Source organism: Gopherus evgoodei, chromosome 12 (genome assembly GCF_007399415.2).
Source record: "Gopherus evgoodei ecotype Sinaloan lineage chromosome 12, rGopEvg1_v1.p, whole genome shotgun sequence".
Lineage (NCBI taxonomy): Eukaryota > Metazoa > Chordata > Testudines > Testudinidae > Gopherus > Gopherus evgoodei.
This window is the reverse complement of record NC_044333.1, coordinates 18410621-18426261: the sequence shown is the minus strand read 5'-3', so window position 1 is coordinate 18426261 and position 15641 is coordinate 18410621. Positions and strand designations below refer to the sequence as shown.

At 46.0% G+C, this 15641-nt stretch overlaps 1 protein-coding gene and 1 long non-coding RNA gene across 5 annotated transcripts in view; both read right to left on the bottom strand.

Moving 5' to 3' along the window:
- The window catches only part of LOC115660167, a 70845-nt gene extending 70620 nt beyond the window's left edge, over positions 1 to 225 (bottom strand). The window contains exon 1 of one of the 3 annotated variants that reach the window (XR_004002761.1): positions 142 to 225. This is a non-coding gene — a long non-coding RNA (uncharacterized LOC115660167). The remainder of the gene's footprint in view (positions 1 to 141) is intronic. The other 2 variants (XR_004002763.1, XR_004002762.1) reach the window with 2 other exon arrangements.
- An 11935-nt stretch (positions 226 to 12160) lies between these two features.
- The window catches only part of N4BP1 (NEDD4 binding protein 1), a 35998-nt gene continuing 32517 nt past the window's right edge, over positions 12161 to 15641 (bottom strand). For both annotated transcript variants that reach the window (XM_030581215.1, XM_030581214.1), the window contains 2 exons: positions 14724 to 14831; positions 12161 to 13095 (listed from right to left, as the gene is read on the bottom strand). In XM_030581215.1, the coding sequence (XP_030437075.1) occupies positions 12750 to 13095; positions 14724 to 14831 (454 nt within the window). In that variant the 3' untranslated portion in view covers positions 12161 to 12749. The remainder of the gene's footprint in view (positions 13096 to 14723; positions 14832 to 15641) is intronic.

Genomic DNA, 15641 nt, shown 5'->3' with positions numbered 1-15641 from the left:
GTCCGATTATCTGAAAGTTTCAGATGTCCCCCAGGCTGTTCAGATAAACAGGAATGTACTGTATACACAGTTATGCACAGATGCAAAAGAATATAACCCTTTCCTAATAGTTACTCGGATATTACAGGGAGGAGCACCCACCTACAGAAGGCTTCATCAGATGCTGACAAGATGTCCAGTTTGTAGCGTGGTATAGGAGCAGTTCTCATGCAGGAAGCAACGGATCACAACTTCCATCCTGTCGTGTTTCTCAGCAAGAAACTGTCTGAGAGGGAAAGTCACTGGTCAGTCAGCGAAAAGGAATGCTATGCCATTGTGTACGCCCTGGAAAAGCTACGCCCATATGTTTGGGGACGGCGGTTCCAGCTGGTTACTTTACAAATGTCCTTGTATGAGGAATGTGATATTTTTGTCCATGAAGCTGCCACAGCTCTGAGGGAATGAGCTCTAATATTGCAAGAGTTACGTTTTTTGACTTTATGCTTCTGAGATACAGTATCTCAGCCACCTGGAAATGGAAGTTTCGAAGTTCCTTTGATGCTGGAGAATAAAGCACAAAGAAAGCACTTGTCATGACTTCTCTTCTTCATCATGGAGAGGCCATTAGGCCATGTGTCATAACATTTTTTCCCAGATCTGGACCTTAGCGTCCAAAATATGGGTGTTAGCATGAAAACCTCCAAGCTTAGTTACCAGCCTGGACCTGGTAATTGCTGCCACCAGCTAGGAATTATACAGTGCCTAGCTCACTGTGGTCTCCCCAAAACCTTCCCTGGGGGACCCCCAGACTCAGATGCCTTGAGTCTTACAACAAAAGGAAATAACCCCCTCCCCTTGTTACTTCCTCCCAGGCTCCCCTCCCTGGACGACCCTAGGAGATTCCCTGCTTCCAGTCCTGGAAACACAAGTACCGAGAGATCTAATCTCTCTTCCCCCTCACCCAGAGGGTATGCAAAGTCAAGGCTTAGTAAATCTAACACAAAGAGATTTTCCCCCTGACTTCTTCCTCCCACCAATTCCCTGGTGAGCTGCAGACTCAATTCCCTGGAGGCCCCACTAAAGAAAAACTCCAACAGGTCTTAAAAAGAAAGCTTTATATAAGAAGAAAGAAAGGACATAAAATGATCTCTGTAATAAGGTGACAATATACAGGTCAATTGCTTAAAGGAAAAAGATGAATAAACAGCCTTATTCAAAAAGAATACAATTTAACACATTCCAGCAACTACACACATGTAAATACAAAAAAAAAAAAATAATAAACCTATTGTCTTACTATCCTTGTACTTACAACGTGGAAACAGAAGATTAGAAAGCCAGGAGATAGAAAGATCTCTCTCAGAGATGAGAAAAAGGAACAGACCCAAGACAAAGAACAAAGAACTCACACTCAAAACTTCCCTCCACCCAGATTTGAAAAAGTCTTGTTTCCTGATTGGTCCTCTGGTCAGGTATTTCAGGTTACTGTTTATTAACCCTTTTATAGGTGAAAGAGACATTAACGCTTAGCTATCTGTTTATGACACCATGCAATTAAAAAATATATATTTTTTAAAGAAATTGAGAGGGACCATCCTTGAAATGCCATCGACCCATGTTAGCATTCAGGGGTGGCCAAACTTACCGACCCTCCAAGCTGCATACAACAATCTTCAAAAGTTTGAGAGCTGGAGCACGCCAGCCAGAACTCGGGGCTTCAGCCCTGGGGTGGCCTGGTGAGGCTAGGGGCTCCTGCCCTCAGGGGAGGAGGGTCTCAGGGCTTCAGCCCCACAGAAGGCACCTGCGAAGGCTCAGGGCGTCGGCCCTTTGGGGAGAGGTTCTTGAGGCTGAAGCCCCAGCAGGGATGCCCTGTGGGGCTTAAGCCTCAATATCCCCCTCTCCGCTGGGCAGAAGCCCTGAGCTCCCCCCATCTGGTAGGTGGAGAATGATAGGTTTTGTTTGTTTGTTTGTTTGTTTGTGGGGGGGGGCTCTGCAAGCTACACTTGAATTGTAAAAGAGCCACGTGCCTCGCAAGCTGCAGTTTGGCCACTCGTTAGCATTGCTTGTGAAGGCATGTGGGGGCAATAGGGTGTCAGACAACAGTTCTTTTTTGTTTGCTCTTCTTGACCTAATGATGACCCTCATATTTATTTTCATGTGTGAAGGAGGGGGCTGAGGTATGCTTGCTTGGAATTGGCTACTTGTCAAAGGCTATATAGTGAGGCGGTCCCACGTTTGATCCCTACTGCCAATGCCCCTGCGTGGGTTGGTGTTACAAGTGGTGGCCCATATGAGGAATTCAGGCAATTCAACTGAGAAAGTCGTTGAAGCTCAGAGACGCATTTCAATGCTCAGGAGGGGTATGTAACCCCCGCTTGCTCAGAGAGGCGCTCTGTCCTCCTCTACTGGTGGCTAAGCTGCCCAGAGATTGATGAGCCTGCTATAGCCTTGGCTAAGAAACATGTCCTTTAGCTCAAGCAACAGAAACTCATGCACAGATAAAAATCTCTCCCAGTTAGAAATGATGAGTTCCTGACCATGAAGGAAATCGGCCCATCGATCTTCTATAGTGATACTGGGATAAATTTTGACTGGTGCACACTGAGGAATGTTCTGACCTTACAGAATAGAGGAATGGGGAGGAAGCATGGGGTGGAAAGAAAGAAATGGCAGGTCAAGAAGCCCTTCACTGTCTTCCATTACTTGCACATCTGAGGTGCTGTCCCTCTCATCACTACATAGTTATCTGCTTGGGGAAGGAGATAGAGGTGGTCTTTAGGCTTGGGAACTTTCAACAAGAGCTGGGAACAACAAGCAGGACATTAGGGCCTGATGACCCACAGCAACAGCTGGGAATGATTAGGCCATGATGGACAGGGACAGGTCACAGGCAATAAAAAATAATTCATTGAGCCCATGACCTGTCTGTGACTTTACTAAAAATAACCAGGGGGCAGGGTTGGGTAGGGGGGAGGAATGGAGTCCCAGGGGTGGGGAACTGACAGAACAAGGGGGCAAAGCCCTGGCTCCAGCGGCCGCAGTGTGGGACGCAGCTACAGGGGGCACATAGCCTCCTCTCCAGAGCTGGCCACAGCTACAGGACAGGGGTGTGTGGCGCCGACTGCAGCGGGGGAGGCGCCCCACGGCCCTGAGAAGTCACAAGGGGGGGTGCACGGCCCCTGCTGCAGCCGCCAGTCTTGGGTGCATGCAATGGTGAGCTGGAGCCGGTTCGCACCGGTTCACGCAAATCGGTTGTTAAATTTAGAAGCTGGTTTAGAACCGGTTGTTAAAGGGATGGGTAAACTCCGGCCCGCGGGCCACATCCAGCCTGTGGGACCGTCCTGTCCGGCCCTCTTGAGCTCCTGGCTGGGAAGTCTCCCCCGACCCCTCTCCCACCTTCCCCCTCTCGCAGAGCCCGGCGCCAGCGTTCTGGACCATTCCTGGGCAGCTCGGCAGCTCCTGCCGCTTCGAGCGGCATGGTATGGGGCTGCGAGCTCCAGCGGGCCGCGCAGCATCCATACAGGCTGCGCTGAGCAGCATGGTAAGGGGTCCGGGCTGGGGCCTGGAGGAGGGGTTGGATAAGGGGCCAGGAGCGGTTGGAGAGGGAAGAGGTTCTGGGAGGCAGTCAGGGAACGGGGAATGGGGGTGGGTTGGGTAGGCGTGGGCGTTCCAGGGGCCTGTTGGGGTGGTGGTGGATGGGGTCAGGGCAGTCAGGGGACAGGGAGCAGGGTGAGATGGGTAGGGGGTGGAACCCTGGGGGGCAGTTGGGGTGTGTGTCTTGGCCTTGTACTCACTGGGTGGCGCTTAATAACCGGTTCCCTACCAGATTGTCGTCAGCACTTCGGTGGCGGGTCATTCACTCGCTCCGGGTCTTCACCGGCACTGAAGGACCCGCTGCCAAAGTGCCACCGAAGACCTGGAGCTAGTGAAGGATCCGTCACCGAAGACCCTGTAGGGAACTGGTTATTAATATTCTGGCTGCTCATCACTGGGGCACAGAAACAGGAGGTGTGCAGCCCTTGCTCTGGAGCTGGCTGCAGCAGTGGGACAGGGGTGCACAGCCCCAGCCACAGCCTGGGAGGGAGGTGCAGCCCCCGCTGCAGCCGCTGCTGCAAACAGGAGTGTGTGGCCCCAGCTGCAGCCCCCAGCTGGGCTGCAGCCCCTGCCACAAGCCACAGGGCAGAGGCTGCAGAGTCCTGGTTCCAGCCCCAGTTGCAGGTCAGGGGTGCACAGTCCCGCCTCCTGCCCTAGCTTCAGGCCCCGACAGCTGAAGCAGATGCCATGGAAGTCCAGTAAAGTCAAGCAATCTGTGACTGCAGTGACCTCTGTGGCTAAATCTTAGCCTTACTCATAGGAAATGGATGGCAGCTCCCCTGTCTCAGGGGTGAGGAGAAGGTAAGTGGAGTCTCCATCTGAGCAGTCAGGCAGAGGAGTGCATTTTGTGTGCATGAAGGGTTGACTTTTCCACCTGAAATTATCTCATACACACATTGGCAGAGGAGTAGAGGGGAGTTCAAAAGACAGACTAAAAAGCATGAAACCATTTTTTTTAAGTCTCATGATTTTTGGGGTTCTGACTGATGATTTTTGATCTCTTGAAGTTAGCAATATTGAGACTGTCAGTCTGAAATTTCTCTCTCTCCCAAGGAGGGAAGGCATAAGAAAGACTCAGTTGTTCAAATCCCTCTAGCGTCCCTAACCTAAAGCACTGAGGGAAGAGAAAGTCCCCCTGATTTCCTTCATCTTCTGAAGAGTCTCACTTAGGGGATTCTACAAGGAGGTGTTCTAAAGGCTTGTCTACACTGTACCTCTGTTCACATTAGCTGGGGTGTAAATTCTAATGTGCACCAGTGTGTCACACAGTAACTGGCCCATGTGAACCCTGTTGGTGCCCACTAAAAGTTTCCTAGTGTACGTTAATGCAGTCCCATTTCAAACAGTATGTAAGCCGGTTGCGTCGGGGCTCGTCCCCCTCAGGCACGGCGGGGAGCCAGGGCGCCTCCTTACGCACTGCAGTCCGGGTCGGCTTAGCCCCTCGGCAGGTGTTGAGCGGGGTATAAGGTCTGTAAACAGGGTAAAGCCCTCTAGCCGGGGTCGGGGCTCTCAAAGTCAATAAGCCCAGGCCCTTGGACAGGCCGGGCAGTAATAGTTCAGGCTCAGGCCCCTAGCAGGGGCTGAGCAAACACAGTATCAGCCCGGGCCCTTGGCTCAGGCGGGGCACCAAACACAAGTCTAATTAGCTCTGGCCCTTTGGGTCAGGGCAGAGCAGTGGCAAAGTCAAAGGGGCCCAGCCCTTGGTCCAGGCGGGGCACCAAACACAAGTCTAGTTCACTCTGGCCCTCTGGATCAGGGCAGAGCAGTGGCAATAGGCGGGAAGAGGGGGAGACTGCCACCCGGTTACGGGTGGCAGGGGGAACGCAGGCCCTCCCACTCCACTGCGTTCCAGCCCGGGGCCCTAGCAGCGGTCAAGACCCGCTGCGGTCAGTGGGGATCCTGGCCGCAACACACTGACATGGGTTCGGGCTCTTCAGGAGCCAAACCAGGGTCGGCTATCCCCGGGCTACTTCCAACCTCCCCCTCTCTGGGTACTTGGTTCTTGCCAACATCGTCTGGGGGGTCCCAGACCATGGGTTCCTCCGGGTACCAATCATGGGGAAGCTCAGGCCACTCCTCAGGGTATCAGGCACACGGCAGGTCAGGCCGACGTTCCTCCAGGTACCGGGTCTGAGGCAAGTCCAGCCAGTGCTCCTCTGGGTAGCGGGCGCGAGGCAGGTCCGGGCAGCGCTCCTCCGGGTAGTGGGCGCGAGGCAGGTCCGGGCAGGGCTCCTCCGGGTAGTGGGCGTGGGGCAGGTCAGGCCTGGCAGGAGCCCGGGCACCAGCATCTGTCCTCTCCGGCAGCCTGCTTCCAACTGAGCGCTGGGGCCGGGCTTTTATACTTCCTGTCCCACCCCTTGACTTCTGGGGGGCGGGGACAGGCCGTGCTGACTCCACCCACTGAGGCACCTGCTCTGGCTCCTCCCCCTCAGGCGCGGCGGGGAGCCAGGGCGCCTCCTTACACAGTACTACATTAATGTGCACTAGGGAACTTTCAGCGCATGCCAGCAGGGTCCACACAGATCAGTTAGTGTATGTCATGCTGCTGTATGTTACAATTTACTCCCCAACTAGTGACGACTAAGCCACCATGCAGACAAGCCCTAAGAGGCACAAAATGAAATCTTTCCCTCAAACTGCATATGTCTGCAAAGTGCAGTATGGCAGGTAGTCCTCAGCTCCTGGGTTCCCTGTTGCTCTGCATGGAGTGCAGCACAGGGGATAATCATCAGGGCTGGGTTCCTCTGCTCATCCTCACACATGACAAATCAATGCAGAAAAGACCATGCCATAGATGTGCTGTTTCTTCTAGGTGTGAATGCACAACCACACGAGGGAATTTTCTGAAAATACACAGAGGATAGACTTTGAGGAAAGAAATTAGTGAGAGTTGTAAACTGTTCTAAGGTCTGCAGATTCCCTAGACAAGCTATAGCTATATATCCCTCCTCGTGCAGCCTGTGAGGATGTAATAGTGGGATATAGGGTATCCTAACACACCTAAAAAACTGAGGAAGACTTTCACTAAAAATAACCACGGCAAAATCTTAGCCTTAACTATCAGCGTCTTGACTCTCTCCCCTTCTAGTTTATTTCCTTTGCTAAAAGAAGGTCTGAATGGTTAGTAGTTTGAGACCACTAACCTAATTAATGCAGCATGATTCACACTTGCAAATAGAATATATATGACATTTTAGGGTTGATAAATTATAGATATACATGTTAAAGAACTTGAAGTCCTGCTTTCAGAATTTAGCTGAACAGCATGCAGCGTCATATTTCAGAATGGGATCCTAGACAAAAATGAGCATTATACGCAACAGAAGAGAAGTCAGCTCTGTCATTACATACAAGTAAATTCATGTTTATGTAGTACAATAACTCCTCACTTAAAGGCGCCCCGGTTAACAGTTTTTTTATTACGTTGCTGATCAATTAGGGAATATTCTCGTATAAAGTTGTGTAATGCTCCCTTCTAAAGTAGTTTTGCAGCTGCCTGCTTTGTCCACTGCTTGCAGGAAGAGCAGCCTGTTGCAGCCAGCTGGTTGGGGCTTGGAACCAAGGTGGACTGGCAGCCCCGCTATCAGCTCCCCGCTCCTCTAAATTCCCTGTGCAGCAATTGCCAGCAGCCTCTCAATTGCAGCTATCCCTCCTCCCACTGCCATGTGCTGCTCCTGCTCTCTCCTTGGAGCTACTCCCCAACCTCCTGCTTGCTGTGCGGGGGATGGGGGGGCCAAGAGGAGGAGCTAATGTCAGGGTGTCCCCCTCCCCCTACACCCCGCTTAACCCTTCTTCTCCATATAGAGCAGGGTGGTGACACAGAGCAAGAGAGACAGAGAGAGCCTGGGGTAGCAGCTACTGGTCTCAACTTCCTGATCCACTTAAAAAGACAAAGCACTTAAGAGTGGGTCAGCTTACTTAAAGGGTCAGTGTGTATTTGTCTTTCTCCCACACACAAGGTGTGTGTCTGTCTCTGTCTACCATGCTGTCTCCCTTCCCCTCCATTCCTGCTGCCTTGTGGAGTGAGAGGCTACATTAACAACAATGTATTAACCCTTGAGGGCTCAGCCCAGTATTAGTTCATCATTTAGCACAGGAGTTCTCAAACTGGGAGTTGGGACCCCTCAGGGGGTCGCAAAGTTATTACATGGGGGGGGTCGTGAGCTGTCAGCCTCCACCCCAAACCCTACTTGCCTCCAGCATTTATAATGGTTTTAAATATTTTTATAATATTTATAATGGTTTTAAATATTTAAAGTATTTTTAATTTATATGGGGGGGGGTCACACTCAGAGGCTTGCTATGTGAAAGGGGTCACCAGTACAAAAGTTTGAGAACCACTGATTTAGCAGCAAGGCATTCCCTGGGAATATCCCACCCTCTTACTTCACCACCTCAACCAGGCTTCACAATCATCATAACTGTGAACAGTATTAAATTGTTTGTTTAAAACATATACTGTGTGTATATATATATAATAAATAGTTTTTTGTCTGGTGAAAAAAATTTCCCTGGAACCTAACCTCCCCATTTACATTAATTCTTATGGGGAAATTGGGTTAGCTTAACATCGTTTTGTTTAAAGTCACACTTTTCAGGAACATAACTACAACATTAAGTGAGGAGTTACTGTACTGCAATTAAAGAACAGATGCAAGTAAGGATGAAATAACAAATCAGTGTTTGTGATTGTTCAACTAACACATAACCAGTATCTTTAGGGAGCACAATGTTGTATAATTTCCTGCCACTAAAAAAATGTGTTGAAAGTATTTGTAATATTCCAAAAATCATCTTATAACAACAGTGCTTCTTTGCAAAAAAAAAAAAATATCCATGATTTATATAAGCAATGCACAGTAACACCAAGATGGGATTGGTTTATAGCATTTTGCAAGAAATACTTCCCTGATATCTCCCAGACCCCCTGCAATTCCTTCTTCAATTCCCCTCCCTGGCCAACCACCCCTATTCTGGACCCCTTCCACTCTGCCCCCTTCCCTCCCCTCTTCCACTGCCTTCTGCTGGGCCAGCGATTCAGCCACTCTTCTTGGGGCAGTGGGAGGCATGTCCTCACAAGAGCTCCTCCTGCAGGCTCCAAAATCCTGTGACTTGTGATTAATTTTCAAGGGCTGGCAATACTGCAGTCGGGGGGGTAGGGAGGGGTGGACCTTGTGGTTACTCTTTAGAGTAGTTTTCTACAGGGAGCAGGTTGGGAAGACTGTGCTGGAGGAGACCCAGACGTGTGTGTATGTGTGTGGGGGAAGGTTGCAGCATCCCACGTTTTGTTCAAGGGAGATTCTTGGACATAGGCTGACCCCACCCTAGAAGCTTTAGACACCAGCCTTCATGGGTGTAAGGGAGTCCTTGGCTCAGGAGCTGCACTGGGACTCGGTACAGAACAGATGGAGGGGGTGGGCCTGAGGCTCTCTCTTACCAGGCTCTCGTTGGTGTCTCTGGATCCCTGTCAGTAGCCCCCTGCCACTGCAGCAGGGAGAGGGGCTGGGCAACTGCTTCACCGTCACTCAAATCTGCGAGTGCAGGCTCCAGTGGCTAGTTGGGAACAGGAAGATTCCTTGGACCTTTGATTTTGGGTTTCAACCTATGTTCCCCCGCTTCCTGCCACATGAGGGGAACGGGGGAACTGCCGCTTGTACTACTCCCAGGGCCACTGCTTCTCCCTCTGCCAGGCCTGAGGGGATTGTGCTGCTGAGAAGCTGCCACTGCTTCCTGAGAGCACTTCCCAGGGAAGTCCTGGGAGGGAGGCTACAGGAAAGTCTGCCCCTGCCTGAGCACTTGAGAGGGGCCTGAGTCTCCACAGAGCAGCACAGACAGGTCTCCATGCAGGCTCTCAATCAGAGGGGGAGGTGCTGGAGCCATGGTGTCTGGCTTTCCCTCTTTTCTTCACCTTCGCTGACATTCTGCACTCCTTGTAGGGGAGCACAGGGAGTCCCTTTGACTAGGTAATCCTCTCTGGCACTAAAGGCAGATCCTCACGGCCTAGAAATATTAAGCTTTTTATTCTTAAATTTGCTCTGCACCAGGGACTATTTGCAGCTGGAGAGCCAGACACAAGCAGGTTTCTGAGGTGGAGTCACACCCCCTCTGTCTGTGACTGACAGCTGTGGTCTGCCTCCAAGGCTCTGTAGAGGAGAGTTCCCACCATCAAGGATCTGTGGGCCTTATTACAAAGAAATGAAATGCAATCTACTTTGACCTATTAGGGCTGAGATTTTACATGCAATACAGGCAAGAATTTCACTATGGTTGCTATGGGAACCATAACATGGCCAAATTGCACACTCATTACGTATTAGTTACCACACAGACCAAGACTACTACATACCTTTGAGTAGAATGAGTTACAGTTCACATGGCAGCCATAGCAAGATTTTTTGAGAATTGCACATAAAAATGTTATTTAAAAAATGTTTTTCTTATGCTTCTGAATTTACTCAGTTTTAGGAATATTTTATCCTGATTTGCTCAGTAAACTTTGCCTGGGGCTTCTAAGGACTGTGACTTTATCTACATATTTATAATTCTTACATTTGCATTCTTGAAGCATGTGAGCACATTAGCTAATCCTGTAGCTGTGAGCAGGTGGTATATGCATCTTAATGCCTGGGATTTATCAGGTCAACAAGAAAACCCTGGTTAGGATCAGGTGGGATGCTTTCTGAATCTTTCCATTTCAGTAGAAATACCATCAATAGACTACAAACGGTATAAAGATCCACCACTTTGTTCACACAAGCTTACAGTATTGCCAGCCTCAAGAAATCAAAAATCATGAGACTTAAAGAAATATATGTAAGTCCATCTTTTGAATTTTGAACTCCTGCACCCATCCCCCTCCATGAAAGACATTTAATGTTACCCACCTCTCCCAAATTTATTGGGTAAGGTGATTTTGGCCCCTGGTGAATAATCTGTCACCACAGCATCTGCTCATGCCCTGACCACTGGTTAAATCTATCCTCAAACCCATTAGTTCAGCCTTCCTCAGTGCCAACATGTATGAGTTCAGCCCTCCCAGCGGTTCTGGCACTCCAGCTTCACTTCTCCTCCTCCTAGGATTCTCCTCTCCCTATTCCAGGCTGGGGGTGCAGCTCCAACAATTCTTCACCCCTCCCTACACCTTTCCCAGGCCAGGTGCTGTAGTGAGGGAGAGGGGAGGAGTCACCCTGTCCTCCCTACTCACAGGAAGGAGCAGACTCATTCTGAGTTGCTGGGCTCTTTAACTCTCCATTACAGCCCCACCTCTCTCAAGAATGGCTTTGGGTTGCTATGGGGAGAAGAGAGCTCTGCCTGCACAAGCTCTGATTGGTTATTCTGGCCCAGGAGATGGACAAGTGGGGCAGGCAACCAGTCAGAGGGCTGGAGTTTCTCACATCATACATACATACATGATTTGGCAACACTGTCCCCTTCAAGACTGCCAAAGGCATAATTTTAATAAATCATTGCACAATTTTCCTTCGATTCATGTAAATTTAAAAAAGCCTAGAAAAAAGTTATATAAGCAAACTCCTTTTCTTCAGCTTAAACCAACCTGCTGATGTGATGAGTAAGTAGAGCTACTGGTTCCAACAATGTTTGAGGCTCAGTGTCCCCTCTGACAGCACCTGGTGGGCCTCCAGTTTAATGCATCTTGTGCAGCTCCTCGGGGACCAGCACACCAATCCAAATCAGCCCTCAGGTATTTAAGGGCCAAGATTTTATGAACACTCTCTTCAGCTATGGGAAGGTCTAGTCACCAACAACCCAGCATTTAATACAGTTTGTAAGAAAAGTCAAGAACAAGTTAAGATGACTGGTAATTATGTATAGGACAGAAGAATACAGCTTCATTTTCAGTAACTAAGTTGAGATCACAGTACTAGCAACTAAAACTAAACAGATAACTTATAAACAGCAAGTTTTATATGAAAAGCATTGGACAAAATAGCGTAAAGATTTTTTATTTTTGGGGGACCAAGAGACCCTTTCTGACCATAAAAAAAATAAAATAAAATAAAAATCAGTTACTTAGCATCTTCAAACTGTGGTGCTTCTTTTAAAAGCATTTTTCTGTTAGAGTGGCTTATGGATGTACATTTCTGTTTTAACAGTCCTATGTGGAAATACCCTAAGGTATTAACCCCCAATCTGGATTAGTAGGGTGTGTGAATTCAGTTTAAGAATGAAGCAATTTTAGAACTACCTGAGAACCAAAATCCCACTCATGTGTACAGACTAATTTCCTGGTCTCCTGAAATAGCAGAATTCTTTCCTGTAAGGTTTTTATGTGAATTATGTTGTTTAAAATTATGTTCAACAGCCCTCTCACTATTTATTCCCTAAATGGTGCCACAGTAGCACTGTCTCAGTCATCAATTTAGTTCTCTTTGCTTGTATGTTCTTTTGATTATATGAATTGGCATTTTTGAATTTCAGTTAGAAGCCCTTTTCTTGGTCATTACAAACTAATGGATTCAAGATGCCACCTAGTGGCATTACTTCTACAATACAGAGAAAATGTAATTCTAATAGTACAAGCAATTCCAACCCAGTGGCAAAAAAAAAAAAAAACCAACAAAAACAATTACTTGAAAGTGTGTACTTAATGCTAATGAGACTATGTGCATACATCTGGCAAATACATCCCCCAATGGTAAACTGTTTTAAAGGTTCCATTTTCATCTTATATTTTAAAATAAATATTCTAATATGCATCCGACGAAGTGGGTATTCACTCACAGAAGCTCATGCTCCAAAACGTCTGTTAGTCTATAAGTTGCCACAGGATTCTTTGCTGCTTTTTCTAATTTGAGTATATGTCAAACATGACCTTTTCCCCCCTCAAGTATAATTTAGAAACGAGTACAAATACACTATTCTAAAGTGAACTTCTTTAATAAACAATTCCAAGGAGGCAGAAGCAAAGTTTTGTTTTCTTTCACAGAAAATGTTAATACAAATCTGTAATAGCAGCATAACTTAATTTACCAAAAAAGGCTGAGGCCTGAAAGCCCTAGGGATATGCACAAAAAATAGTTCATATCTTTTTATACAAATAAAAGTATTATTTTTTGAATATTCATAAAGTGACATGACACTGAGCAACATGTATCTTCACATTGACATTCAAAGTTTAGATGGATCAGTTGCAATGTAAGACCCCTGTATCATACTCAGTCAAGCACCATGGCAGATAGCGCATTAAGGTCTCTCATGAATGGATGTTCAGCTAGTATTCGATCAATCTTCTGTCTTTGCTCAGAATCAGGAAATATTTTTATCAACGCATCCCTTAGTTGTACTGTTTCTGCAGTAGATCTTTGCGGTGGAATTGTTAGACCAGTCTGTATGTTTGGCAAGTTTGGTTCAAATGGAAACCTGGCAGATGGAGGACCACCATGTACTTGGTTCATAGGTTGTCTATTATTACTGCATGACTTGGGTATTGGCATGAAGTGTGAGGTCTCAGAAGAATGCAGTCTTCCAGTCGGTAGAGTTATTTGTGCTGGTGGAAAATCTCTACAGAACAAAAATGAAATCTCTGGTAAATTAAGGAAGAGGTGATATTGTTCTGAGTATAAAAAGTGTAGGCAAAATAAAGCCTCTGAACCCCTACATTCTAATATTCTTCAGATTGTTTTGGATTAAAGATGCAGTTCACTTGATTCCATCAAAGTGATACAAAACAGTAAGTACACCTCTATCTTGATATAACATGACCCGATATAACACAAATTCGAATATAACATGGTAAAGCAGTGCTCCGGAGGGGTGGGACTGCACACTCCGGTGGATCGAAGCAAGTTCAATATAACGCGGTTTCACTTATAATGTGGTAAGATTTTTTGGCTCCCGAGGACAGCGTTATATTGGGGTAGAGGTGTACAACAATCTAGCTAAGGGACTTCAAATCCGAAACTTAAGAGATAGTAACATGGATTACCATTAGATATGACTGGCTGTGATGCACGTTTTAGACAGGTAAAGAGTGCTCAACATACAGCAAAACATTCAAGTAATCAGTTAAACATTTTTACAAAATGCCATGTACTAACTTCAGTATTACTTAGTTACAGTAGAGATGGATTAAAAAAAATTAAGTCAGCCAGTTCATTACATAAACTGTCATACATGATGCTGAAAATCAGCCAATAACTATTTTTATCTTATCTCTAATGAAATAGTTGTGTTTTTAAAGAGTTACGTGTTTATTATTATGATCATCATCATTAATATAAATACTGTAGTATTTTCAAGCTTTAAGGTTAAGTGTCAAGAATCCCTAGATCAGGGCTCTTTCTATTCCAAATGCTGAAAATACTGCCACTACTTATCTGTTCAAGATTCATTTCACTGATTTAGAGACTAGGAAAGTCATTACATGGTGCAATGGAAAAAACAAAAAAGTCTGAACTCATGTCTTTGTAAGAATATAAAGGAAGATCTGATTTTTAAATATATTTCTGAATATGTGGTAGTAAATTTAAATCTACACATTTTAAAACAAAATTAAGATTAAAAATGAAATAGATTTAACAGTTATTTAGGTCCAGAAGTCTTGGCAGGCATTCTTAATAGTATGATGTAGTAACCTGAGGGTAGCTTGGAAAATGAAAACAGAAATAGGAAAAAAGTTGTTTCTCTCATGTGCAGAATATACTGTTAATATGTCTATTTATCTTAGGTTTTTCTATAGTGCTCCTATCATCCAAATGCTGATCATCAGTAAGGGGTAATTCAAGGATATATTTAGATGAACTCATTCTATTTCTTAGGAAACAGAGTAATTAGTTATGCATCATAGGTTTGTGTAATACCAATATGCTATGTGGACCACCACATTTATGTAACACCACCACAGTCAAACCTTAGAGGAAGTTACTGAGGCACTTGCTTTACTTATTGTGAGATCCTGGTTAGATGCATATAATGTCACCACCATTTTTTGAACAGACTAAGGTAACAAATAAGAACACATTTTTTTCCTGTAAAGCTATTACATCTTTAGAGCTTGTGCTCTTAATATATTTTTCATACTGTACACTGTGACTTTGTTTGTTTAAGTAAATTGCTTCAGGTTTCAGTTAAAGCATTTATTGCCCTTTGTAAACCTTGGCTCTCAAAGCAGAATGAAGAGACTGCTATACCTAAAACAGCATTCACTCCGAAGGAAGTCCTCTAATCTAGGTCCATTTCTTCCCAACGGATCATCAGGAACCATGAATATGTCCCCAACAAAGGTGTATTGGAGCAACCTGCAACAGTAAATAATAATGAAATAGCTCTACCAATACAATTAGTTTTTTCAACCTCCCACTCCCAATATGTAGAATTAACTACCTCAGGATAGCCACCTAATTTCATAGCCAGAATCAGTGCAGTCTGATCAATGAACTTCTATTCTGCTATAGCTAAAAATGACATTCCCTTTCAAAATCATGAATTAATGGGTGATCATATGGAAATGAAAATCCCACCACTATTCCTGACTACAGTAGGTTCTTAAACTGGAAGGTCTGGCCACTGCAAAACAAGTGAGAGAGAGATAAAGGACTACGGAAGATTTTATTGTATTATACTTGTTTAATCTCTCCTTCCTTGTCCGTATATTCAAATAATTAGCTCAAGACTCCTACATCATTGCAAGCCGCACAACTGATTGGGATCTGTGACCAAAACACAATAGAGTGTCTCCAGGGGACAGGCACTAGATGCTGACTAGTCTCGTGTGTAAGATTTTTTTATTTAAAGTTAGTTAGCTGCAAATCTTTAGCATTAATCAGAAGTTCCTGTGTTTATATATACACTAAATACAAACTTGAAATACAATAGTGGAAGAGATTATTTCTGTACCATTTAATCACCTTCTTCCTATTTAAATCCTTTAATACAGTGTTTCCCAAACTTGGGATGCCACTTGTGTAGGGAAAGCCCCTGGCGGGCCGGGCTGGTTTGTATACCTGCCACGTCTGCAGGTCCGGCCGATCACAGCTCCCACTGGCCGCGGTTCGCCGCTCCAGGCAAATGGGAGCAGCCGGAAGCGGCGCGGGCTGAGGGACGTACTG